This window comes from Dipodomys spectabilis, unplaced genomic scaffold (genome assembly GCF_019054845.1).
Source record: "Dipodomys spectabilis isolate Male_0828 unplaced genomic scaffold, ASM1905484v1 ptg000250l, whole genome shotgun sequence".
Classification (NCBI taxonomy): Eukaryota; Metazoa; Chordata; class Mammalia; order Rodentia; family Heteromyidae; genus Dipodomys; species Dipodomys spectabilis.
This window is the reverse complement of record NW_024870927.1, coordinates 414,724-440,428: the sequence shown is the minus strand read 5'-3', so window position 1 is coordinate 440,428 and position 25,705 is coordinate 414,724. Positions and strand designations below refer to the sequence as shown.

At 51.2% G+C, this 25,705-nt stretch overlaps 2 protein-coding genes across 3 annotated transcripts in view; both read right to left on the bottom strand.

Moving 5' to 3' along the window:
- Window positions 1-805: 805 nt before the first annotated feature.
- On the bottom strand, window positions 806-15,431 carry P2rx1 (purinergic receptor P2X 1). Its single transcript, XM_042699455.1, has 12 exons — window positions 15,122-15,431; window positions 5,852-5,999; window positions 5,536-5,607; window positions 5,066-5,135; window positions 4,656-4,752; window positions 4,287-4,367; window positions 3,905-4,046; window positions 3,331-3,458; window positions 2,810-2,900; window positions 2,391-2,456; window positions 1,696-1,797; window positions 806-1,583 (listed from the first exon to the last, which is right to left on the bottom strand). The coding sequence occupies exons 1-12, from the start codon at window positions 15,265-15,267 to the stop codon at window positions 1,518-1,520; spliced, it is 1,209 nt and encodes a 402-aa protein (XP_042555389.1). The 5' UTR covers window positions 15,268-15,431; the 3' UTR covers window positions 806-1,517.
- Window positions 15,432-21,921: 6,490 nt separating this feature from the next.
- The window catches only part of Atp2a3 (ATPase sarcoplasmic/endoplasmic reticulum Ca2+ transporting 3), a 37,511-nt gene continuing 33,727 nt past the window's right edge, over window positions 21,922-25,705 (bottom strand). The window contains exon 21 of one of the 2 annotated variants that reach the window (XM_042699434.1): window positions 21,922-23,300. In XM_042699434.1, the coding sequence (XP_042555368.1) occupies window positions 23,206-23,300 (95 nt within the window). In that variant the 3' untranslated portion in view covers window positions 21,922-23,205. Of the gene's footprint in view, window positions 23,301-25,440; window positions 25,527-25,705 lie in introns of those variants that run through there. The other variant, XM_042699435.1, reaches the window with a different exon arrangement.

The window sequence follows — 25,705 nt, the reverse complement described above, 5'->3', positions numbered from 1 at the left end:
GCCCAGGATTTGACTGAGGCTTCTGTCCCTAGCTGAGGTAGCTGAGTAAGGATTCATGGCTAAAAGGGTGGTTCTGGCCTGACACACTCAGGAAGAGGCATTTCCTTGTGGTAGTGACATGGCGTGGACCTTGTGCCTCTGCTTGGGAGTGAAGGTGTGCTCATATGTTGTGTTTGCAAGACCTACGCTGTTTAGATACACACTATGGATAGAGGGCTGTGGGAACGTGAAGAACAAGGCGGGGGTGTACACATGAGGGGTAAACAAATCACTACATAGTACATAAGTACACTGCATACTTGCTGAGAACATTTGAGACCCTGCCCAGTCCCAGCACCTACCAAGAGGTTCTGGCTCCAAGCTAAGTCTCTCATCCTCAATCCAGGACTTAGAAAATTCTAGAACAGTGGCTTTTATATATTTTTTGTGTGTGACAATACTAGGGCTTGAACTCAAGGTTTGGGCACTTTTTCACTCAAGTTTGGTGTTCTGCCAATTGAGCCACAGCTCTCTTTCTGGCTTTTTGGTGGTTAGTTGGAGATAAGAGTCTCATGGACTTCCCTGCCTGGGCTAGCTTCAAACTGCCATTCTCAGATCTCAGTTTTCTGAGTAGCTAAAATTATAAGCATGAACCACTGACACTTCCTTAGGAGAACAATTTATTTTTGAGTGTGTCAGTCCTGCAAACTCATGGCCTGGGTCCTATCCCTGAACTTTATTTTTGTTCAAAGATTGCTCTCTACCACCTGAGCCACAGCTCCATTCCCAGCATTTTGGTAGTTAACTGGAGATAAGAGTTTCATGAACTTTCCTGCCAGGGCTGGCTTCAAACCATAATTCTTGGATCTCAGCCTCCTGAGTAGCTAGGTGTGAACCAGCAGAGCCTGGCTCAGGGCTCTAAGTCTTTCTATGCAGATCACATGGCCATTCCTTCAGCATCTGGTATAAAAGGTACAGGGTGACCCAGGCACTGACATTGCTGAGATGCTCCCCAGGAAGTCACTCAGAAACAGGGCTGAAGCAGACCTGACTCACTGAGCTTTCTGCAATGATAAAAATGTCCTGTGATGTCCAATATATCAGCTGCCAGCCACAGAAGTTCACTGAGCTGAAGTTTCCTTTGTTTTATCGGATTTTAAATCACTTAAATTGAAATCACCACCTCTGTGGCTAGTAGCTGACATGTTGGAGAGCACAGATCAAAGGAAATTGAGGCAGAGGATGGATAATGACAATGAAAGCCCTGGAAACATACACAAAGATGGTGGACAGGTGTGTGAGGAACCCTACCAGCTGGAGCCTTCTGGACCCAGAGTGGCCAAAACTGGGATGGGTCTCCCTTGGGGTGTGGAGTTGGAGACAGAGACCTGAATTACACAGTCTCAATTAGTGTCTGCCCTGAGCTGTGGGCACACTTGTGTCTTCTATCCCTCGAAAGACCCCTGCACCATGGCTGGGACACACTAGCCCCAGCCTGAAGCCTTGAGCTACATCCAGGCAGGGCCAGGGGTCGCAGGTCAGGAAGTCCTCATGTTCTCCTGCAGGCCCAGGGTCGAGCTGGTGGCTGCAGGGTCCTGCTCACCCTGTGTGCATCATGGGGGATGTAAGTCAGCCCTGGGGAGGCCCCACCAAACCCCCAACACAGACACAGGGGCCTGCTGTCCTGGAAGGGCCCCACTGAGGGAATTCTCTCACCTCTCCCACCACCATGTCCTCTGCGTATTTGAACTTCTTCTGCTTGTAGTAGTGTCTCTTGGGCAGGATGTGGAGCAGCAGCAAGTCACAAAGGACTGTGGCCTGGGGACAGGAGCAGGGGGATGGAGCATGGAAATCTGGGGGAGAGGGGGAGGAATCTTCTAGCTCTTCCTGCAGTCCCTACCAACTTAGTGGTCTTGGTGGAATCCTCAACTCTACTCAGTTTTCTGGAGAGGGGAAGAGGGACTGCAAGCCACCCAGGGGACCCAGCTAGCCCCATCCCACCTCTCCTCTGTCCTTATTTGGAGCCTCTGTGTCAAATACACTGTGGGTTTAGGGTGGTGGGGTGGGCAGCTGAGCTGTTATGGTTGAGTTTTATTTATTTATTTATTTATTTTTCCGGTCGTGGGGCCTGAACTCTGGGCCTGGGCGCTGTCCCTCAGCTCTTCAGCTCAAGGCTAGCGCTCTACCACTTGAGCTACAGCGCCACTTCCGGCTTTTTTCTTTTTGCTTATGTGGTGCTGAGGAATCGAACCCAGGGCCTCATGCATGCAAGGCAAGCACTCTACCACTGAGCCATCTTCCCAGCAACCTATGGTTGAGTTTTAGAGTGAGGAATTTGTTGCTGCTGCTGCTGTTACTGAATGTAGATGAAGAGAGGCTGACTCCAGCACCACGGCCATGTATCCACTTACCACCCCGAAGATGCCAATCCCAGAGCCAATGGTGGTCATGGTGGGAATGATGTTAAACTTTCCAGCCTGGGGGCAGCCCAAGGGAAGGCAGAGTCAACAGACCTAGGATGGGGCCTTCACCAGCATCCCCCTTTTGACTCTGTCCCTCACTGCCTATGGCTCTGGGTTCTGACCTGTCATGGAAACTAGATGCCAAGGAGCACATCTGAGTTTAGACCTGGGCTCTGTCTTACTGGACCCAAGAAAATGGCATGGCAATCATCACTGGTTGCTAAAGCCTGGCCCTGGATATTGCCAGGCCACCTGTCATCAGCATCAAGACCTTTTGGGCAGACCCCAGGCCCTCATCCCTTCCATCATCCACTACTACAGACACCCAAAGTCAGGAACATGGCCTGGCCGCTCCTCTTCCCACTTGCCTTGCCATCCACCAAGATGTCAAAGCGAATCCCGAACACCTTGAAGAGGTGACGACGGTTGGTCCCGTTCTGCATGAAGTATCTGGCAAACCTTGGGGAAGGGTAAGGTAGAGGAGAAGGTCATGGAGACCTCTTCAAGTGGCAGAGCAGCAAGAGAACATTAACCCTGAGATGTCAGGGAGTGGACCCCTCCCTTCCCCCTCTCCCCCCCCCACCTATACTGCAGGGGGAAGTTACAAGCCTCTATCCAAGAGTTTCCCTCTTAGCCTTTGTCCTGACTCCTGCTCCCAGTGATGTTCTCAGCCTGTCCCGACCAGTGGGCCTTGAGGGGACAGAGACCCAGAGCAGAGGAATTCAGGCCTCCAACTCAGGCTCCTGCTTGGCCATCTACACAGAGTGGGAGCTGTCCAGGGTCTTCTAGTCCCTTCAGGGGACACTTACTCAGTCGTACAGGTTTCTGGGAGTAGAGAAGCCAAGAGGACCCCAAAGAAGAATGGCAGGGGTGTGGGGCTGGCAAGCACCTGAAATTGAAGCCTGGAGACAAATCTTTGTCCCCATACAGCCCGTGGAACTCATATACGGGTTTGCAGTGTCGCACGTGCCAGTCCAGGTCGCAGTTCCAGTCGATGGTGATGCCAACCACTCCACCCTGCCAGGGAGACGAGTGTCTAAGATCTGGGAATTTAGGATCAAGAAACTCCTGTCTAGCTAGGTGCCAGTGGCTTGCATCTGTAATCCTAGCTACTCAAGAGGCTGAGATCTGAGGATTGTGGTTTAAAGCCAGCCTGGGAAGAAAAGTCCATGAGACTCTTTGTGTGTGTGTGTGTGTGTGTGTGTGTGTGTGTGTGTGTGTGTGTGTGTGGTTGTGGGGTTTGAATTCTGGGCTTGGGCGCTGTCCCTGCGCTCTTCAGCTCAAGGTGAGCACTCTACTGCTTGAGCTACAATGCCACTTCCTGTTTTCTAGTGGTTTATTGGAGATAAGAGTCCCATGCACATACTAGGCCTGCACCAGGGATCCTGGGGAGGGTGAACCAGGCCTCACAGGCCTACTTGGGATCCTAGACCAGTGCTCCCCATGCCTGGTGCTGCCTTTACCTTTATTGCCAGGGTGCTGAAGTCCTGGCCAGACTCCTGCACCAGGTAACCGAGGCTGAAGACAGGACACAGAGGGTGCAGGGTTTTGTGATGCAGGCAGCTCTTCATGTAGGTGACATTTACCTCTTCCACCAGGTTGCGTCTGTTGGGGCAGAGGACATTGACTGCAGCCATGTGTCAGCTGAAAAGGCTCCCACTGTCTCCCACAGTGCTTGAGGACTCTCCCAGGCTCCAGAAGGATCTTTGAGTGGCCCATCCCAAGGGTGCAACCCAGGCTTCTGCCCACAAAGCGAGAGCAGCAGGAAGGAGGAAGATGGCAAGGGTTGGGAGCAGCTGGAGTGTCCAAGAGCAGCCTGAATGTCTCCCAACATTTCCCACAAACCTGTTGACCTTGAAGCGTGGAAAGCTGATGCTGTTCTTGATGAAGAGGGTGAAGTTCTCGGCCTCTCGGAGAAGGGCAGGACTGGGGGAGGACCACACTTGCTCACCACCCCTCCCCAGGGGCACCCAAGTGCTCCTCAGCGCCAGGCATAGAATGGCCTGAGGCTCTGCAGCCACACAGCTACGCAGCCATGCAGCCACGTAGCTGTGCAGCCTCACAGGACTTCAGCAGGGTGGGGACTCTCTGGCCTAGGTTACTTAATGGGGTGTAGATGGAGTGGGGAGAAGCAGGATTAGGCCCCTTGCAGATCCAGATGACTCTGTGTCAGCTGGGGACCCTATCCCCACAGAAAATACGGGCATTAGTTACCGTGGGACCTTGTCATCCACCTCCACAGGGCACCAGCCAAAGATCTCACATGTACGTACAGTATCATTGAAGGCCACACACTTGCCTGTGCGGATACCTGCAGGAAAGGAAGAGCCCCTGGGTCCCCATCTTGGGGTGGTAGGAGTAGGTAAGAGGCCTGTGGGTCCCCGTCCCCACAGGACGTAGGAGGTCCCATGTTGGGACAACAAGGACACAGAGCTGAGTAAGGAAACACATCAAGGTGTGTGCAGACCCACAGAACCAGGATGGTTTGGAGGGAAAGACAGGACAGATGCCCTGGTGAAAGACAGTCTGATGGGTGGGTGTAGAGAAAGGCAGAATGTGGCCTGAAGGCTTGGAGCTTGGCATCAAGAGCAGCCACAGGGGTGCCAGGAGGATGCTAGCCTTACCTTGGGCTTTCCTTTCTGCCTTCCCAGGCGTACAGCCGTTGTCATCTTTGCACAGGCCTCCTTCTGGGTTCTGGGGGAGGAGAGGTACTGGCCCCAAGCTCTCCCACCCTTGGGGTCTCAGAGAAGGCATGAGGCAGAGTCTCAAGTCTGTAGGGTGAGCCCTTCTCCCAGACTCCTTGTCCCTAGTCCCCACAGTGCCAACTGAATTCATGCCCAGCTCCCCATCACAAGTATCAGCTGGTAAGGCATAGGGAGGTGGGGGGGAGGGAGGGCTAAGACTCAGCATCCTATCTGGCATAGAGCCAGAAGAAGGCTCAGCGCTACCCATGGCTGATGGTCATTTTGTGGCTCTCTGCCCCACATTCCATCATGGACACCTGCAGAAGCTGCCCTGCTGCACCTGCAACACCCATGGGGCCTCCTCTTCCCTGTGATTTCCCCAGTGGTCCTGGCAGAGGCAGCATCCTCACCTCTGCACAGTAGCCTTGAGCCTGCTGGGGGGTCACGATGAAGTTGGTCATGACCACAAAGGAGTTGTCCCCCTGAAATGAGGGGGAGACAGAAGCTGGGACAGTGGCACATTACCCAGCAGGCTTCAGAAGCCCACCTGACAACCAGCACCCTCCACATCCTGGGATGTTACAGAAGCGTGATAGCACCAGATTCCCAAGGAAACCGAGGCCCAAAGAGCAAGGAGTTGTACTGGTCCCACAGCAGGTAAAACAGAGACCTCCCAGCCTGGAGTCAGGTCTGTAGGGAGAAGGTGCACCCCCTAAGTCAGCTCACCTGTGCTGGGAAGACGTAGTCAGCTACATCCCAGACCTGAGGACCCAGGCTCTGGTGCTGGGTCACTGCCAGGCCCTTAAGCTTCACGGACACACTGCTAATGAGGCCACTTGAGGTCTGGTAGCCTTTCTCGAAGACAAACACCCACCTGTGGGGAATTATGGGTCTGGGCAGGAACTGGGCAGGCCTCTGGCCTTGCTGAAGCCCATTGCATGTGTCATGGCCTTCCCCCATCTCTACCACATGCATCACAATGCTCTCTGGTTCCGAAGCCCAGGAGTGAGAGGCTTGATTAGAGCCAGAACACTATGCCTACGCCTCCTGCTGGCCTATGCCTGAAATTGTACTTTTTGCCCTGTGAGGACGCTCATTCCCAGGGATGAGACAGACAGACCTACTGAAAGTCACCTACCTGCCAGATGCTTTCCCAAGAGCAGGGTTTCCTGGGGCCTCCAGTCTTGCCTCTTCCCAAATCCCCCTCCCTCCCTTCATTGTTTCTTTCCTTTCTTTTTAAAATATAGTTTTATTGTTATTATTAAGGTGTGCACAGAGTGGTTACAATTTCATAATTCAGGTAATGCTTAGACTTCTTTTTTGGACAATGTCATCCCATCCTTCGCTTTCCTCCAGTTTTCCCTTCCTGTCCCTGCCCACAAGTTGCATAGTTCATTTTCCACATGGTATATGCCGAACAGAATGACTGCATTCATTCACTCTTTCTCCCTCCCTTTCTGCGACCCCCTCCTTTTGCCCCCTTCCCAAGAAGTCCCAAAAGGGGTGGGGTGGGGGGAAGCACACACAAAACAGCACTACCATCACTACCACCAACAACAACATAAATAATCCAAGTTTCTGTTTCCTGGAATTTTTGGTAAATAATATTGGAAATGTTCAGGGCAGTTGTGACCTTTGGGTTCCTCCCCTATTTGTATCCTCCTTTGGTCTCACTGTGTGTGAATGCTTAGAGTCCTGTATAACCTATCATGTCCCATTATATTTTATTTACTTATTTATTTTTTGGTTGTGGGTCTTGAACTCTGGGCCTATGCACTGTCCCTGAGCTCTATCAACTCAAGGTGAGCACTCTACCTCTTGAGCCACAGTGCCGCTTCCAGTTTTCTGCTGGTTAATTAGAGATAAGAGTGTCACAAGGGGCTGGGAAGGTGGCTCAGTGGTAGAGCACTTGCCTTGCATGCATGAGGCCCTGGGTTTGATTCCTCAGCACCACATAAGCAAAAAGAAAAAACCTGGAAGTGGCGCTGTGGCTCAAGTGGTAGAGCACTAGCCTTGAGCTGAAGAGCTGAGGGACAGCGCCCAAGCCCAGAGTTCAGGCCCCATGACCAGACTGCCTCCCCCCCCCAAAAAAAGAGTGTCACAGACTTTCCTACCTGGGCTGGCTTTGAACTGCAATCCTCAGATTTCAGCCTCCTGAGTAGCTAGGATTACAGGCATGAGCCACCAGTGCCCAGCTCATTATATTTTAGATATTTAACATGATTTGTTCTAGGTGCATCCATTTCCCTGCAAACAACATAATCTTAGGGCTGGGTATGTGGCTTAGTGGTAGAATGCTTGCCTAGCACACATGAAGCCCTGGGTTTGATCCCTCAGTATCACATAAACAGAAAAAGCTGGAAGTGGCACTGTGGCACAAGTGGTAAAGTGCTAGTCTTGAGCAAAAGAAGCTCAGAGATGGTGCCCAGGCCCTGAGTTCAAGCTCCAGGACTGGGAAAACAAAACAAAACAAAACAACATAATCTTATTCTTTCTAACAGATGAGTAAAATTCCGTTGTGTATATGTACTACATGTTTTGGACTCACACATCTACTTTTCTTTCTTTTCTTTGCTCCTTCCCCTGAGACTACAGGGCATGAGGGCTTAACGTCTGCTAACTAATACTCAGCAATTGGTTTTGAATACTAGCACCATACCTCCCTGGTTGTATAGTTATGGTGAGTTATTTGGTCCCTCTATCCCTTACTTTCTCATCTATAAAACAATAACTTTAAAAGTACTTATTAGGCAAGCATTAGCGGCTCATGCCTGTAATCCTAGCTACTCAGGAGGCTGAGATCTAAGGGTTAGCGTTTGAAACTAGCCTGGGCAGGAAAGTCCCTGAGACTCTTATTCATCAAAAGAAGCCAGAAGTAGAGCTGTGGCTCAAGTGGTAGTGATAGCCTTGAGCAAAAAGCTCAGGGACAGGATTGGCACGCACACACACACACATTTATGTTAAACAGATTAATGCCTAGCACAAAGTATAGACTATGTAGACACATTCATTCTGATTCTTCTGCAGAAGGACCAAATAACTCACCACAACCACACAGCCAAGGAGATATGGTGCTAGTATTCAAAACCAGTGTTGAAAACTGGTTAGAGAGAGACCCACTCCCACCCCACCCCCATCCCCGCCCCATCCCCACCCCCACTGCCAGGTCCCTTCCCATTGGCAAGCAGGCCTCTGCCCCCAGCTCCAATCTCAAGCATGGGGCAGCTGCTTTAGGGAAGTTGCCCATATTCAGAACTCCGCTGCAGGAGAATCAGCTGAGCTTCTTCACATCCCAGGGGATTTTTTTTTTCATCCTAATACCAATACATCACACCATAGATGGAAAATGTGATGCTTGACAGAGTGCCCCCGACTCTCCCCAAGCAGTGAGTGAGTCCTAGGCCCGTCCACCAAGCAGCACTGTACTAGTGTACCTCCTGGGACCCCTGCCCCCCAATAACAAGCAGCAATGTGCCTGTGTGCCTCTGGGACCTCACCCCCCCCCCCCGCCCCCCGCAACACATACAGACTATGTACTGGGACCGGAACAACATTTCTGGGCTGTGACTGCCTTCAGGCTGCTAGTTTGGGGATCAGAAGGAAAAGTCAAATCTAGCATTAACAATTTCAGTTCTGGTAATAATAGTATAATTATGGCACTAGGTCTGCCACTCCAAAGCCATCCCTTGACCTAGCCTACTATTCCCAGAAGAACCATCAAGGGGGCCTGAGGTCAAGGACACTGGCATCTTCAGGAGCTCCTCCCCACAAAGAAACAATCTTATTCCTTCCTCCGTCCCCCTCCTCCTTCTTTTCTCTTAGTACCTGTTCAGCACAGACTATTTTTATTTTTTGTGTGCTAGCTTTGGGGCTTGAACTCAAAGTTTAAACACAGTCCCTGAATTTTTTTCTCTCTTTTTTTCCCCCTGAAGACTATGATTCTACCACTTGAGCCACAGCTCCACCTCACTTCTGGGTTTTTGGTGGTTAATTGGAGATAAGAGTCTCACGCCTGTAATCCTAGCTACTCAGGAGGCTGAGATCTGAGTATCGCGGTTCAAAGTCAGCCCAGGCAGGAAAGACCGTGAGACTCCTAGCTCCAATAAACCACCAGAAAACTGGAAGTGGTGCTGTAGCTCAAGTGGTAGAGCGCTCGCCTTGAGCTGAAGAGCTGAGGGACAGCGCCCAGGCCCAGAGTTCAAGCCCCACGACCGACAAAAAAAAAAGTCTCATAGACTTCCCTGTCTGGGCTACTTTAAACTGAAACCCTCAGATCTCAGCCTCCTGAGTAGCTAGAATCACAGGCATGTAGCCCTGGTTCTTTTTTTTTTTTTGGTGGGGCTTGAACTCTGGACCTGAACACTGTCCCTCAGCTCTTCAGCTCAAGGCTAGCGCTCTACCACTTGAACCACAGAGCCACTTCCTGTTTTCTGGTGGTTTATTGGAGATAAGCATCTCATGGACTTTCTTGTCCGGGCTGGTTTTGAACCATGATCCTCAGATCTCAGCCTCCTGAGTAGCTAGGATTACAGGCATGAGTCACTGGCACCCTGCTCTGCTTCTTTTTTTAAGATAAGGTCTTACTATGTAGCCCACATTGATTTTGAACTTGCAGTTTTCCACTTCAGTCTCTTGAATGTTAGAATATAGATATCTACTGCTATGTCTTGCCAGAATTGTGTTTTTTAAAAGGGTAAAAAAAATTAAAAAGGCTGGGAAGGTGGCTCAGTGGTAGAGCACTTGCCTTGCATGCATGAGGCCCTGGGTTCGATTCCCCAGCACCACATAAGCAAAAAGAAAAAAAAGCCGGAAGTGGCGCTGTGGCTCAAGTGGTAGAGTGCTAGCCTTGAGCTGAAAAGCTGAGGGACAGTGCCCAGGCCCAGAGTTCAGGCCCCACAACCGGACCCCCCCCCCCAAAAAAAATTAAAAAGCTTGAATTGTAGCTCTGTGGTAGAAAGTGTGCTTAGTGTGTGCATGGCCCTAAGCTCCATCCTCAGTACCAATATTAAAAAATAGAGAGGGCTGGGATGTAGCTCAGTGGCAAAGTGCTTGCCTAGCAAGTTCATGTCCTGGGTTCAATCCCTAGTACCACAAATGACAAAAAAAATAGAGAAATAATAAGTGAATATTATAGAATGAGAAATCAGGCTTGACACAAGTACTAACTACTGAACAAACAAAAATTCAGAACTCTTCTTCCACAGAACTACCTCTTCCTGCCCACTTGCTCTTCAAAAGGAAGGTTTGCACCAGGCTGAGTACACAACCACACTCCCCTAATTAGAGTATTCCATTTCTTTCATCACAATGATTGGTTCTGGGGTAGATACACAACCCAGCCTCAGCCAGCAAGAGCTGGACCTGAGACTTTTACTGGAACTCTGGAGGAAGGAGGTGCTCTTGGATCTCCGGGATGGGAAAGGTAGGGGTATCAGCCTGCTGATGGCCATATTGCCACTACAAGAACAGGAAGCCTGCCTGAGAACAATTCCTCCAAAAAGCAAAGCAGAGCTGAGAAGAGAAGAAGGATCCTGGGTCCCTTCATTGAAGAGCTCAAGCTGGGCCAAAACTTATTCTTTTTTTTTTTTTTTTATTGTAAAGCTACTATACAGAGGGTTACAGTTACATGAGTGAAGTACTGAGTACACTTCCTCTTGAACATTGTTACCCCCTCCATTGCAAAACTTATTCTTTTTGTCTCCACAGAGCTTGCCTCCCAGTACCCTGGTCATGGAGGACCAGCTAGACCTGAAGCCTGAATCCATACCCAGTCCTTCCTTTGAAATTCAGCTTGGTTTGACCTTTGTCACCAAAGGATCTCTAGGGAACTCATCCTCAGCTCTTCCCTTTCCCTCTGCCCACCTGTGTCCTGCCACCTAGGTCCCCTGGCACAGTGCCCAGCATGAAGAAGATGCTAGTGAAGTGGTCCCTGCACGCATGTCTCTCAGCAATAACTTATACCCTGATCATTGCATTCCAGAATACTTAACGATTTTTTTTGGGGGGGGGGGTTGGTCATGGGGCTTGAACTCTAGGCCTGGGCACTGTCCCTGAGCTCTTCAGCTTAAGGCTAATGCTCTATCACTTGAACCCCAGCGCCACTTGCAGTTTTCTGGTAGTTTATTAGAGATAAGAATCTCACAGACTTTTCTGCCCAGACTAGCTTTGAACCGTGATCCTCAGATCTTAGCCTCCTGAGTAGATAGGATTACCGGCGTGAGCCACTGGTGCCTGGCACTTAGCGATTTCTGAATATATGACTTCAAGAGCTTTGCAAAAGAAGGCTGGGAAGGTGGCTCAGTGGTGGAGTACTTGCCTTGCATGCATGAGGCCCTGGGTTCCATTCCTCAGCACCACATAAGCAGAAAAAAAGCGGGAAGTGGCGCTGTGGCTCAAGTGGTAGAGTGCTAGCCTTGAGCTGAAGAGCATCCAGAGACAACCTGAGCACCCTATGGGCATAGGCCTGTGCCATGGCTGGTTCACCTCCTCCAAGACTTCTCAGTCCCCCTCCCTAAGAGGCAATCACACATCATATTGGGACCTTCTTGACCCATGCCTCTGGGGAGGCAGGCCATCAATCTTCTCCCCTATCCAGAACCCCATAGGCTGACCCTACTTTGTACATGACCCAGCACAACCCTATATCATAAGCTCATTTGGTCACAGTTTGACAGCTCATTGTTCACATATCTCCAGTGACAGACAGCCATCTCCTAGAGGAAGTCAAAAGAGGCCAGCCTCCAGCACCTCTCAATTCCCCCTGGTAAGTGAAGGAAGTGAGAGGTGATAGAGATCACAGCCTCAGTTTCCCTTCTCAGAACTCAACCTAGTTCTTGGCATCTCAGCCTTTCTGTATCTCTGTCTTTCTCTCTGTGCTTCCCTAAGCTGATAGAAGACTTCCTTCATCTGATCTATGCTTTCCCTCTGCTCCACTCAGTCTCTGTATATTCATTCCCAATCTGGGGACTGGAGTTATGTAGCTCTCATGTTTCCCTCTGCCGGTTCTGCCAAACTCACGAGACTGGACATTCAGATAGACACCTAGGAAAAGGAAGCTCCAGAGAAAAGCCCATTTGTCCTCAGGAAAGAGCGAAGTTTTCCCTAGACCTTCTACCCCAAGTAACAGCAGGAAAACTGAAGCCTGAGAAACCAAGTTTCTGCTGGCTCAGTCTCAGTTGGGGTCTTCTACCTGCCCATGCAGCACTTGGGAATTGCCAGATGAGGGCGACAGAGATAATGTAAGTGATGGCCATGGTGGACATTGAAGCCTGGGCAGGAGCAGCAAGAGACCCCGTCTTTTCAACTCTGCTGTGTGCTTTGGCTGTTTCAGTGGCCCTCTCTTGAGTTTGCTTCCTTTCCAGGATCCCAAAGCCTTCTTTGGAATCATGAAACTGGTTCCAATTTTGGTTCGCCTCTCTTTAGCCCTGGGCCTCTGACCCTTTCCCCAAACACATGTGGTGTGGCAAAGAGCTGAGGAGACAGCCTGTCTTGGGAGGGAAGAGGGAAGAGGGTAGTGGGGAGGTGCGGGCCCTGGAGAGGGACCTGAAGTCCCTGAGGTCCAGCTCAGGCTGGAGGGTAGCTGAGGCACACCCTTAGAAGGGATGGATTTGGTGCTTCTTCTTCCTCTGTGACAACTACACAGAGGGCCTTGGTGCTGCTCACAGCCATGAGTCTCAACATAGCACAGGGAGCCCTCATGCCAGGCCAAGGGCAGCACCCTACTTGGCTTTCCAAGTGACTGGAAGGCTGGGAATGCCAACCTGCAGATAAAGTGCTAGCTCTCCTCCTTGGGGCATCTGAAGTGAAGCATCTGAAGGTGGTGGGCATCTAGACCCCTCCCATGCCAAGCAAGCCCATTAGGAAGTCCCCAGAACCCCATGATGGTGAGAAAGAAGGCAGAGCAGCCAGGTGCCAGTGTCCTAGGCTGTAATCCTAGCTACTTAGGAGACTAAGAGCGGAATGGTTCAAGGCCAGCCTAGGCAGAAAAGTTTGAGAGACTGTATCTTGAAAATAACCAGGAAAAAAAAAAAAGCAGGACTTGAAGAAGGAGCTCAAAGGGTAGAAAACCAGCCTAGCAAGCACAAAATCCTGAGTTCAAGCCCCAGTATTTCCAAAAGGAAAAAAAAAAAGCCAAACAGAGGGGTTTTCATTCTAAGCTTTGACTTGTGATGTGACCTGTGTCACACTGCTTCTCTCTGGAACTGTTTCCTTCAAATTGAACTAATGTCTCAGATGTCAATCTTTCTTTCCTTCCTTCCTTCCTTCCTTCCTTCCTTTCTCCCTTCCTTCCGTCCTCCCTTCCTTCCTTGCTTCTTTCTTTCTTTTTTTCTTCCTTCCTTCCTTCCTTTCTTTCTTTCCTTCCTTCCTTCCTTTCTTTCCTTCCTTCCTTCCTTCCTTTCTCTTTCTTTCTTCTCTTTTTTCCTTCCTTCCTTCCATCCCTCCTTCCTTTTATCTTTCTTTCTTTCCTTTCCTTTCCTCCTTCTCTCTTTCTCTTTCTCTCTCATAGTACAGGGGTTTGAACTGAAGGGTTTGTGCTCACTAGACAGGTACCCTACCACTTGAGACATCACCTTCCAACCCTTCAAACTGGTTTATAAACAAGAGGGATGCAAAGGCCACAACACAGAAAAGAAGTCCTGGCCTCAGCCTTCCCTGGCTTGCTGACTGGATAGGCAGATTGGGCAGAGGGAAAGCTTCTTGAGATACTGAGCCTTCGGGGTGTGTTCACTGTTTGGGTCACTGGTCAACCCACCTTGGTTCCATCCAGTAGTCCTAGTTGGAATCATAGCAAACATGGGAGTGTGAAGAGCAGAGGTGCAGAATTTGCCAGGTGACCCCTGGTCCCCAGCAGGGATTCACTCCTTCCAGTCTCCTGACTCCTGAGGCTCTAGGAGTCCTCTGCAGAGCTGCCTGGTGCACCACACGCAGGAGACACATGCCAGACACTTGATTCACATTATTTTTTAATACTGATACTGGGGCTTGAAATCAAGGCCAGGACATTCTCCCTTAGCTTTGCTCCACTCAACACTGTTACTCTACCACTTGAGCCACACCCCCACTTCTAGCATTTTGCTGGTCATTGGAGATTAAGAGTCTCAGCTCAGGCTGACTTTAAACCATGATCCTCAGATCTCAGCCTCCTGAGTAGCGAGGATCACAGGTGTGAGCCACCAGCACCCAGCTTACTCAAACACTTCTAATTGAGGACAGATGCAGACACAGCCCCAGGGACACACCCAGCAGCCACATTATTGGTTACAGGCCTAGACACAGAGTGTAGGTTGGCCTTGGAGCTCTGTGCAGGACACACAGGCACCCACATGACACAAGGACAGGCCTGCCCTGGCTTCTAGGACAATCAGACTGGTTTCAGAAAAAAAAGTGGCCTCTGGGTGGTAGTCCCAGGACAGCCTGTTGGCTGGGGAAGACCCCTGCTGCTCCGACTTGTACAGCAGCACCACCAGCAGAGCTGACCAGAAGGAATTGGCGTCCCTGCTCTCATCAAGCCACCCTTGAGGCCAGGTGTTGAGAATCTGAGAGTTTCTCAGCTTCCAGGATCTCAAGTACCCCCAGGATGTCCCTAACTCAGACCAGGAAGGTAAGAGGAGAGCTTGTGATTCACCATGAGGTATGGCTTTCAGCTCAGCAGTGTAGCATCATGAGTTTGTGGAAGAACAGAGCTAGAGTGTGGTAAGCACCACTCATTACTTGAAGAAACCATTTGCTGGACTCAGTTCCTCAGGACCTGACATTGCCTCCATCCGGAGCAGATGTCTCCTCCTGCCTCAGTGTCCCCATCTTGACAGTCAATTAGTAGGGCTTTCCATTCCTTCTGAACAGCATGGTGCTGATCAGGAGTGTCTCCCAGCACATGGAGAGAAAGGGGGCCTTTGTGGCATCCTGGAGCTCAGAGGACAGGTCCAGGTTGGGGGGCTGGGGCACAAAGGTAGCGGTGGGAAGCGGGGAGGGAGACAGGAAGGGGACAAAACTCACCCAACAACATAGGCCAGGACCACCAGTTGGATCACCCGGAAGATGACACCAACCTTCTTGTTGCGTACCAGCACCATCCGGGGGGTGTCATACTCGAAGAAGAAGGCTGCCAGTTCATCCTGCAGCTGCTGCCGCCGCTGCGGCATGACCAGCCAGAACTGAGCCCCGCAGAGTCTCTGCTTCAGTGAGCACCCAGTTCTGCAGCAGCAGAGCTTCTCCCTGGCCCCTCAGGGAAGGGAAGGTGGGGTCAGAGGTCACGAGTCCCAGGTTAGCTAGAATCACAGAGTGGTCAGAGGAGCTCTTGGTTCCTGGCAAGCAATGAACTGCCGGCTGGTTGTGCCCATGATAATAAATTCCCAAAGATAGACAGAGGCGGGGCTGGTGGGGCCACCCAGGCCCAGCCCCCACTGCCCCCTAGGCTCCGCCTGGGCCCTGCTGAGCCTCCGGAAATAAGGGCTGTTGGCCGGAAACCACCAACCACTGGTCACACAGGCAAAGATAAAATTACCAGCCACCTCCCAATCCTTAGGAACCTGGCAAGACAGAGCTGGGGGGTCTAGCCAGGGCCTGGGTATAAGCTTGATGGCCTCAGTCAAGAACTGCTTCAAAGCCAGGAACCATTTATATCCCTTTTTTCCATACCCTATTACCCCACCACCACCCCCATACTCACAGGATTGGTAGGCAGCTCAGTGCATAGGGACCTGCAGGAAGAAAGACAGAAAAAGGAAGAGGGCAGTTCACATCCTTTTGCCTGGTGTTGCCTGTCTACACTCTGTCCACCATCCATCCTTCCAAAGTCAAGCCCGGCTTATGCCCATCAACTTCAGCATCTGGCTGGTGTCTCCACTCCCAGCTTCCTGTCTTCCCATCATCCTGTCCTGGTCATAATTCCCCATCCCCACTTCAGTCGACGCCAGCAGAGAGGAAGAAGGCAGATACCTAGATAAGCCAATCACTGCAATGTCCCATATTGCCATGGGGGTCTAGCGCCCAGCTTGCTTGACACCAGACATCTCTGGCTTTGCCACCTGTTGGGGTTTGGAGTGCTGCCTGGCCTCTGAGCCTACTTCCTCATCTGTCAAGGGGGACATAATGGCATGTCCTTAGAGGTGGAGGCCTCTAGAAAGTGTATCTTGACAACAGAGGACTTGAGGCCACTGTTGAGTTTGGGGTCCAACTCCTGTGCACCTATTGTCTTCTTCCATGATGATCTGGGCGCTGAGCACCAGGGTCTCACACAGTAGAGCTGGGGGCCCCTTCCACCCACTTCTCCTTTTGTATATGAAGTTTAGAGAGGAGAAATGGGTGGCTCTGAACTCACTGGAGTGGTTCTGGAGGTACCGGAGGTTTCAATTTGAAGCAGGAGCCACCCCAGTCCAAGCTGCACCCCCTGCCCCCAGCTGATAGGAGTCTTCTTCCTGACAAGCCATTAGCAGGGAAATTGCTCTGGGCAGGAAGCCAGGCCCTTGGGGCTGGGAATCTTCAGGGCCCTCAGCTGCCTGTGGACAGAGTTACTTTCTGGAAAGCAAAGGGGCTGCAAGGAGGTAAGATCCACAGCCCCTCTTAGCACCCCTCCTCCTTGAAGAGCTCAACCCCCACCCCCCACCAACGAGTCACTTCCATTCCAGCAGGGACCTCAATGGACCGGCACCACCACCTAGGGGGTTCGTGAGAATCATATTCCACACTTTTCCAAGGAAAAGTCCAGAGATGGTAGGATCCAGCACTGGAGCGTCTAGCACATTCCCTTGGCCTGGTCTTGACCCCCCAAGCTAAAGATCCTTTTCCTCTACCAGCTGACCTCATAGATGATGTTACAGGAGGCCCTGGATATGGGCTGCTTGTGGTAGGACTAGGTGGGTGCTGAGACTTAGCTGTCCCTGCACCTCTCCCCAGGGACATTCATTCTCCTGACACCCACAGCAAATTCTGGAAAGGGGCAGACAATAAATGAGAGATGAGAGAAAAGACGGACAGGATAGGATGGAAGGAAGGGGAAAGAAAGGCAGCCATTGTCCCGTCTTATCTCTCTCAAAACACCACTATTTTCTCCTTCCCTTCCTCCCCCTCCTCCTCTTCCTTCCACTTCCTGCTCTTCCCTTTCTTCCTTCAAGGATCTAGGCTTAGACATGGACAGATGGAACAATAGACAGATTGACTTGCTTGGAGCACACACATATGCTTCTATTACCACCTGGGTATTGGCCTTGGAATTCAAAAAACAGACTGGCACAGAGGACAAGATACTCTGAAAAAAAAAAAAAAAGCCAGCCCACTGATGGGGGGCGGGGAGGGTGTCTTTCACTGGTTCTAAAATACATCTTTCTTATCCTTAGCCCCAACTCCAGCATGCCCAGGGACAGACACCGTGTTTATTCTGGGCCTTGTGTCGGGTGGGTGAGCAGGAAGCAGAGATCAGACTTCTTCATACTAGAGTTTGTGGGGTTTTATTTACTATAGTACTGTGAGGTACTATGTTACAGGTACTATGTTACTATGTTATTAGAATCCCCATTGTACAGATGCAGAGACTGAGGATCTGGCCCAAGGTCACAGTTCTCTTGTCTGCTGATGGCTTGAAAAGAGGCTCCCCAATGCTTGAGGCCTGGCCCAGATCCCACTCAAAGACTCCAGCACTTGAGATCTGCCAGACCTGCCTTATAAGCCCAAAGGCTGGGTGGCCAGCCTGGGTACTGGGCCAGGCCTTGTAGGGAGACAAGGCCCTGCTGCCAAGTGCTCAGCCCTGGGACAAACTCCCCTGTCTGGCTAAATTTAGCAGCTCTGTGGATGTGGAGGGGGCTATTCCCCATCCTGGGGCCACCACCCAGGCCTGGAGGTCAGCCTGAGCCCTCAAGAGGTAGACACAGGCGCCAACTGGTCTTTTTTTTTTTTGTCGGTCGTGGGGCCTTAACTCTGGGCAACCCGGGCACTGTCTCTCAGCTCTTCAGCTCAAGGCTAGCACTCTACCACTTGAGCCACAGCACAACTTTTGGCTTTTTCTGCTTATGTGGTGCTGAGGAATCGAACCCAGAGCCTCATGCATGCAAGGCAAGCACTCTACCACTGAGCCACCTTCCCGCCCCACCTTCTGGTCTTCTTAGACACTCAGGTCCCAAGAACTTCCACTGTCAAACCCCCAGATCATGGCCTAGGCCCTTCTGCCCCAACACTGAACAACCACTTCAGAGGCTCCATCTCCATCCAGCTCACAAGGATGATATGTCTCCATGTCCACCTAGCTCCTCTCTGGTTCCTGTCTCTTTTCATTCTGTGTGTGTGTGTGTGTGTATGTGTGTGTGTGTCTTTCATCAAATTGGGTTGAAGTGTAATTTACATATAATAAATTGTACCCACTTGAGACACACAGCTTGATGAGGTCTGATATGTGTATATAGTCACCTCCACCCCAGTCCAACCTTCTAGAAGGTTCTTTCCTGATTCTTTTTAGTCAATTTTCCCCCAGCCCCAAGCCTAGACAATCACAAATCTGCTTTGTCTTTCCAGCTTTGCCTTTGGTGGACCTTTATACAAGTGTGATCACAGGCCAGATGCTTTAATGTTTAGCCTTTTTCACTCAGCCCAGTGGTTTTAAGATTCTTCCATGCCATCGCTTTTATTGGCCATTTGTTCCTTTTTCTTGTAGAAGAATATTCTATTGCATGAACACATCATTATTTGATTTATCCTTCACCCATGGATGGATGTTAGGGCCCTGCACAGATGAAGGCTTAGGCCTTTGGGAGAAGGAAAGACCTTCCTCTCTCCTTCTAACCTCATTTGACTCCTTTGTTGTTATTGTTGGTTGTAGGGCTTGATTAGGTCCTGGACACTCTCCTTGAGCTCTTTTGCTCAACGCCAGCACTCTACTACCCCAAACCACAGCTCTACTTCTGTTTTTTTCTGGTGGTTCATTGGAGATAAGAATCTCATGGGGGAGGGTGGGCCTGGGAAGGTGGCTCAGTGGTAGAGCGCTTGCCTTGCATGCATGAGGCCCTGGGTTCAATTCCTCAGCACCACATAAGCAAAAAGAAAAAAGCCGGAAGTGGCACTGTGGCTCAAGTGGTAGAGTATTAACCTTGAGCTGAAGAGCTGAGGGACAGCGCTTAGGCCCAGAGTTCAGGCCCCATGACAGGAACCCCCCCCCCCCAAAAAAAAAAAAGAATCTCATGGGAGCTGGGCACTGGTGGCTCAAAGTCCATGAGACCCTTATCTCCAATAAACCACCAGAAAACCAGAAGTGGCACTGTGGTTCAAAGTGGTAGAGCACTAGCCTTGAGCTGAAGAGCTCACTGTAGCTCAAGCTGAAGTGCCCAAGCCCAGAGTTCAAGTCCCACAACTGACAAATAATAATAAAAAAAGAATCTCATGGGACTTTCCTTCCTGGGCTGGCTTTGAACCACAATTCTCAGATCTCAGCCTCCTGGGTAGCTAGGATTACAGGCGTGAGCCACCAGTGCCTGGCCCTTTATTTATCCCAATACACCAGTGTGATCCCTCTAGCCACTGGGGGTGAGGGGTGAAGGAAGCCCAGGGGCTAGGGAACACCAAGCTCTGGTCTCTGGAGGGGCAGGGGGACCCAAGGGCATTTTGGCAGCTGCCACTGCTGAGACCAAGGAGTGTGCCAGGGCTTGCCCCAGAATTCCCTCCTGGGTGAGCAGCTGTGAGGTAAGGAAACCTCTGTTTACCTTGGCCGCCCCATCAGGGCCTGTGGACTTCATGCTGTGGGCTGGACAGAGCTGGGCTTGGGCAGGACCTGGGGGGGGGGGGGGGAGTAGAAGTGAAGCGGGCTTCCCTGTGGGGCCCCAGAGGTTGCTGGAAAGGCCGGAGCTGCACACCTCCACCCTCAGTCCTGCCAGCCATCTCAGTTTCACATACAGACACTGTGAGCAGGCAGAGGGTTGGTCCCTCAGAGGGCCTGGGGTGAAGTTCTGCTTCTCCAGGCCTCAGGTTCCTCATCCCTTAAAATGGAGCCCAGGCCCTTACTTGGCCCATGTCACAGGACTAGTCAGAGACCATGGCAGCAGAGGACTAGGAGATCCTATTGATTGCCCACGTGGCAGAGAGAACCCTCTGCCCGAACCAGTTCTGGCTGTGAGCTCCATGCACACTCCTCTTCCCCAGAAGCCCCAGGAGCTCGGGCAGGCTCAGCCACAGTTGGCTTCCTGCACCCATGACCTGTGCAAAGGCACAGGCCTAAGCTCAGAAAAGCCCTACACTGAATGATCTTCTATCCCTGCAGGCTTTGGAAAAAGTTGTGTGTGTGTGTGTGTGAATGCATGTATGCACAGATGTGCTCATACTAAGGGTTTGAACTAAGGGCCCAGTTCTTCCTTAGCTCTTTTGCTCCAGGCTAGCACTCTACCACTTGAGCCACAGCTTCACTTCTGGATTTTTAGTTAATTGGAGATAAAAGTCTTGTAGACTTACTTTGCTCTGGCTGACTTTGAACCACAATCACCAGATCTGTCCCCAGAATAGCTAGGATTACAGGCATTTTGTTCAGTTCTTTTTCTTTGTAGTACTTGAGATGAACCCAGGGTCTCTGCATGCTAGGCACACACCCTACCACTGTGCTATGTCCTCAGACCAGAAATGTTCCTTGCGTCCAGCCCAATAATTCTTCATTTTTAAACAATATTCTAGGATATTCATTTTTTAATAGGCCATGCAGCAAATTATCTAGTCAGTCCTGCCTCTGACTCAGGACAGCTGGGTAGAGAATTAGCTAATAAACTTCCAAGGTGAGTCACCCTGTCAGAGGAGACAGGAACATGGCTAATCCCTTCCTACAGCTTGGCTCCCACAAATCCAGGGCAGGCCTGTTCATCTCAAGCCTCAGAGAGGCCCCAGGGATGTCAGCAGAAAACAGAGAGGAAAACAGGCTTTTAGAAGGGCCAGAGGTGGATGGGGCCCTATGGGCTGAGGAAACAGCATGAGAGAAACTTCAGGGAGTTGAAGTTCTGGCATCTTTCAGGGGGTAGGGGCAGCAGATTCAGACTCTAGTGCCACCCCCAGCCTTGTTTCTTTAGGGATGGTATGCTGCTGGGGACCAGTGGCTCACATCTGCAAACCTAGCTACTTAGGAGCCTGTGATCTGAGGACTATGATTTGAAGCCAGCCTGGGCAGACAAATTCAACAGCCTCCTATCTTCCATTAACCAGAGAAAAAAAAGTCAGAAGTGGAGGTGTGGCTCAAGTGGTAGAGGATAAGCCTTGAGCAGAAAAAGCTAGGCAAGAGCATAAGGCCCTGAATTCAAGTTCTCAGTACTGGCACACAAAAAATTATCTTAGGGATGGTATGTAAATCATAAAATGCTTCAAAGAAGCTTGAACTTGAGCCAGGGGCCAGTGGCTCAAGTAATAATCCTAGCTACTTAGAAGGCGGAGATCTGAGGATTGCGGTTAAAAGCCAGCCTGGGCAGAAAAGTCCCTGAGACTCTGATCTTCATTAAGCCACCAGAAAACCGGAAGTGGTGCTATGGCTCAAGTGGTAGAGTACTAGCCTTGAGCTGAAGAGCTAAGAGACAGTGCACAGGCCGTGTTCAAGCCCCACAACCAACCAAAAAAAAAAAAAAAAAAGTATGAACTTGTGCCTCAACTGTCAAGTGCTATCTACACAAGCAGTGAGGTTGAGGGGTCATGCATTGCTATTGAGATGTGGTTTGGGTCAGTGGAGCCCTGAAAAGCCCAGTGTTGGAGAAAGAGACTCTCTTGGTGATGCAGGAATTTGACTCTTGCATTGCTGAGGTCCGGGGTGGGGGTCCACATTCCAGAAAAGACACTTGTGTACTCCACCCCCCAGGCACACAACCTTTATTTCTCTGCCAGACAGCATGTCAGCAATGTGTACAAGGCCTGGTCCCTGCCAAGATACTTCCAACTCTTCTCTCTTGGGCCTTCCAGAACTTTAGAGGGAAGGAAGCCTAGCAGGCAGGGCCCATTTGTCTGTCTGAGGATCAGGAACAGGATGTAAGTCTTGATTTACATATAAAATAATCACTTTGTACATGCTCAAGAAGAGCAAAGACACACAGGTATCTGCTGGGTTCTGCTATGCCTCGCTTTTGCCAAAGGAGAAAAGAAAAGTAGTTAAGAGAGAAAAAAACAACAAATGTGTCCCTTAAGTGCTATCTTCCTCCCACCTGACATCCACAAGCAAATGCTAGGTCCCCCAGCTGGAGGGAAGAAGGGAAAAAGGGAGGAGGTATGCTGGGGAACAGCCATCCTGGTGATCTCCTTCTGGCCCTTGAGCTTGCGGGAAGAGATAGGCGCAGTGACTCCTGAGGCTGCGGAATCTCCCAGCCAGACAGAGATTGCCGCACACTGCCTTGGTCAGAGACACAAAAGCCTCTAGGGTCTTCTGTACCGAGGACATGTCTGGCCTCTTCTGGACAGATGGCCACAGTGCTGTGTGTTTGGGGCAGTGAAACTTGAACTTGGGAAATGAGCTGAGGGCTGAAGATGTAGTTGGAAGTCAGATAGACTGTTGGGGTTCCTCCACCCCAGGACAGTCCTACCCAGGCCCTCCTCCATTCTTGTGCTCTTCCCTCTAACCACTCAAGTCCCTGGGCCTGTGTATATATAAACAGAAACAGGCTCTGGCTCTCCTGAGTCCTCTATGGTGTAGGGCCAAGTTGGGGAGGGGGAGGAGTTGTAGGCCCAACTACACAGCTGGGCCCAGATGGCTTCCTCTGATCCCTCCCCCTGCTTCCAGGGCCAAACAGACTCCAAGACCAGAGGTCAGAGCTTATAAAAGTCCAGGCTCTTAAGAAAACATGTAAAGCCCAGCCACAGGTTATCAAGCAAATGCCCAGCTGAGCTAGGAGATAGCACGGGTTCAGGGGTTCTGCAACTGTGATGTGGGAGCCACCTGTGGCTTTTTGGAAGAACCTTCTGGCCTGGAGCTTCAGGAAGGGAACTTCCCAGGAGAGTTTTGGAGATGCAAGCCATGGCACCCTGAGGGGGCGGGGGAGGGAAGTGAGGACAGGGATGCTGGGGCTAGGCCTGCAGTGGTGGCTCCAGCCTCAGCCCTGTATGTCCAACAGGGTCAGGTGGTTAGATGGGGGAGTGTGGAGGCAGGGCTAGGGAGAGGGGACAAAGGCCTGGGCACCATCAGTCTGAGGTCCACACAGAGGTTCTTTTCCACTCCTGATGCTCACTTTTGGTCCTTTTTTGTCTGGAAGAAAAACCCAAAAGCACATGAAGACATATTCATGACCACATACACTTCAAGCTGGCCCTATCTGTCCTCCATTTCTGGCTTTGCCCAGATTCTATGTCCAGCCTGGCCAGCCCTTCTGAGCTGCAGGTCAGACACCCTGCCCTTGCTGCCTCCCACCCCCCCAAAGGCCTTCCCTCCACATCTTTCCTGGATAACCTCAACTGCCCCCAGGGAGAACTCTTCTCCATCTTGCCCACTACCACCCTCCTATAGCTGGCATCACACAAAAGCCCAAACCCAGCCTCACCAGCCCATTTTATGACTCCTCACTGTTGAGCTGTACCTGAGCCCTCCCTAAACCATCTCCACTCAGCTTCTGCTGCACTCATTCCATCTCCCCCAGTCCAGCCCCCAGGCCTCCTGACAGTGGCTCAGCCACACCTAGGCAGAGCCAGAGGTGGACAGTAAGACCCTCAGCCCCAAGGTTGACCTTGCTCAGACAATTCTCCCCAGAACACATCCTCGTAAATCTCGAGTAAGCTGCAAGCGTTAGGCTGCAGCAAAACTTCCCTAAAAGGGTACTGGGCTGGCTTGGGAACGCAAAGGGTCCTTCCTCTCTCTCACACCAGCTCTGTCCCACTTTAGGAGTCCCAAGGGACTGTAGCAGCCTGCTGGCCCAGGGCAGAGCTGTCTGGGTTTCCAGCAAGCACACACCCTGGCGCAAGCATAGCCATAAGTACCCAGCCCGAGTCCCTCCTGCGGGCCCCGTACCTGCTCCCTTTCAAGCCAAACTTTGCTGGGACTAGAGTCAACATGTCCAATCAATGGTGGAGGAAGAAACCCTGTCCAGCAGCAGCTAACTCTCAGCCAGGACTCAGCCTCCTTCCCAGACAGCTCAACACCACTCGCCAGTCCCTCCAGTATCTCCCATAGGAAGGTGCTGAGGTAACACCCAGCACCTTCGTCTTAGAATCTAGGGCCCTTGCTGCCCCCGGGCCTCACCTCTCTGCCTTGCACCTCACGCACTGGTCCCATCAGAAGAACCTTCAGTCCATGCCCAGTCAGGTTCAGTCCTGTCAAACCTTCACTGTAACCCTGAATCTTCTAGAAACTACTCTAACCACTAGCCTGGCAGCCCTTCTAAGCTACCTCAACCTCTACTCTCTCCTTTCTCACTCCAGTGATTCTCTGAGCTCAGCAGCCACTGTTGAACAGCAATAAACAATGTAGGGCTTTCCTATGAATGGAGAAATTTTAGCCAGGGGCAGAATTCTTTCACTTTTAATTTTTTTCAATGAAGCTTGTGGAATTCCTTGGCTGTTAGGCCATTAGGAATCTCTCTTGAGAAAGACAAAGACACCACTTGGCTGCCCATGTTACTAGGAGGACTTGGTGGGGCAGGTGAGTATGTTGGAGCTGGCCACTGTGTCTCCTCCATGCTCCAGCCAGTGCTGGCGTGCCCTTGCCCTAATGGCTGCAGTTTCTGGCACCAGATTCATTTCCTCCTAGACCTTTCACCAGGGGTGTCCCCATAAGGTGAGCAAAAAGAACCAAGTATGGTGCGTGTGTGCCTGTGTGTGTGATGGCCTATTTCAGCTCTGTCCAAGAACTGCAACAGACCCTGCTTTGGCTAAGTGACTCCCGCTTTGGCTGAGTGACCTCCTGTCCTTGCTGGCCACCCTGCACTGGCTGAGTGACCCCCCTGCCCCTGACAGTCATCCCACTCTGTCTGAATGACCCCTGCCCTTGCTGGTCACTACTTAACACAGACCTGTGGAAAGCCAGCTTCTCCAGAGAGAAGAGGAAACTCATTTGGATCTTTTGTCAAATGATACAATTAAAAAAAAAAATCCAGCAGCTGGTTAGGCAGCGTGGAGGATGGGGGCTCTAATGGAATGAAAGGCATGTGATTTATTTATATCCTCCTCCTGTTCCCTGAGACAGGACACATTCCAGCCAGAAGTGGCCCCCAACGTCCTGGATGCCTCAAGCAGGCCTTAGCCACTGCCTGGCCCAACGCAGGCCCCTCCCTGGCCCAGCAGTCCAGTCTGAGGCTCTGCACATAGCCATCTCCGTCTGACCCTTGCCATTTTCTCTGCCACTTCTGGGTCAAGGCAGACTCTCTCTGTCACTCCCATCCCAAGGCGACAGATACCTGGAGACTGAACCCCATGTAGTCTGGGGCCTAGGAGGTAGTCAGTAGCCACCCGCTCCAGGCTGGTGTGAGTGTCCTGAGCATGCCTAGAAACAGGCCATGCACAGGGGTCAGGCAATGCGGGTCAGGTGGTAGCAGGTGAGGAGAGCAAGGCAGCACAGCCTGAGCAGTGTGCCACTATAGCCCTGTCAGGATCCGCAAACCCTAAGACCACCGCCCCCATCAGATGCTGGAGCCTTTTACTTCTTCTACTATGCGTTCCAAC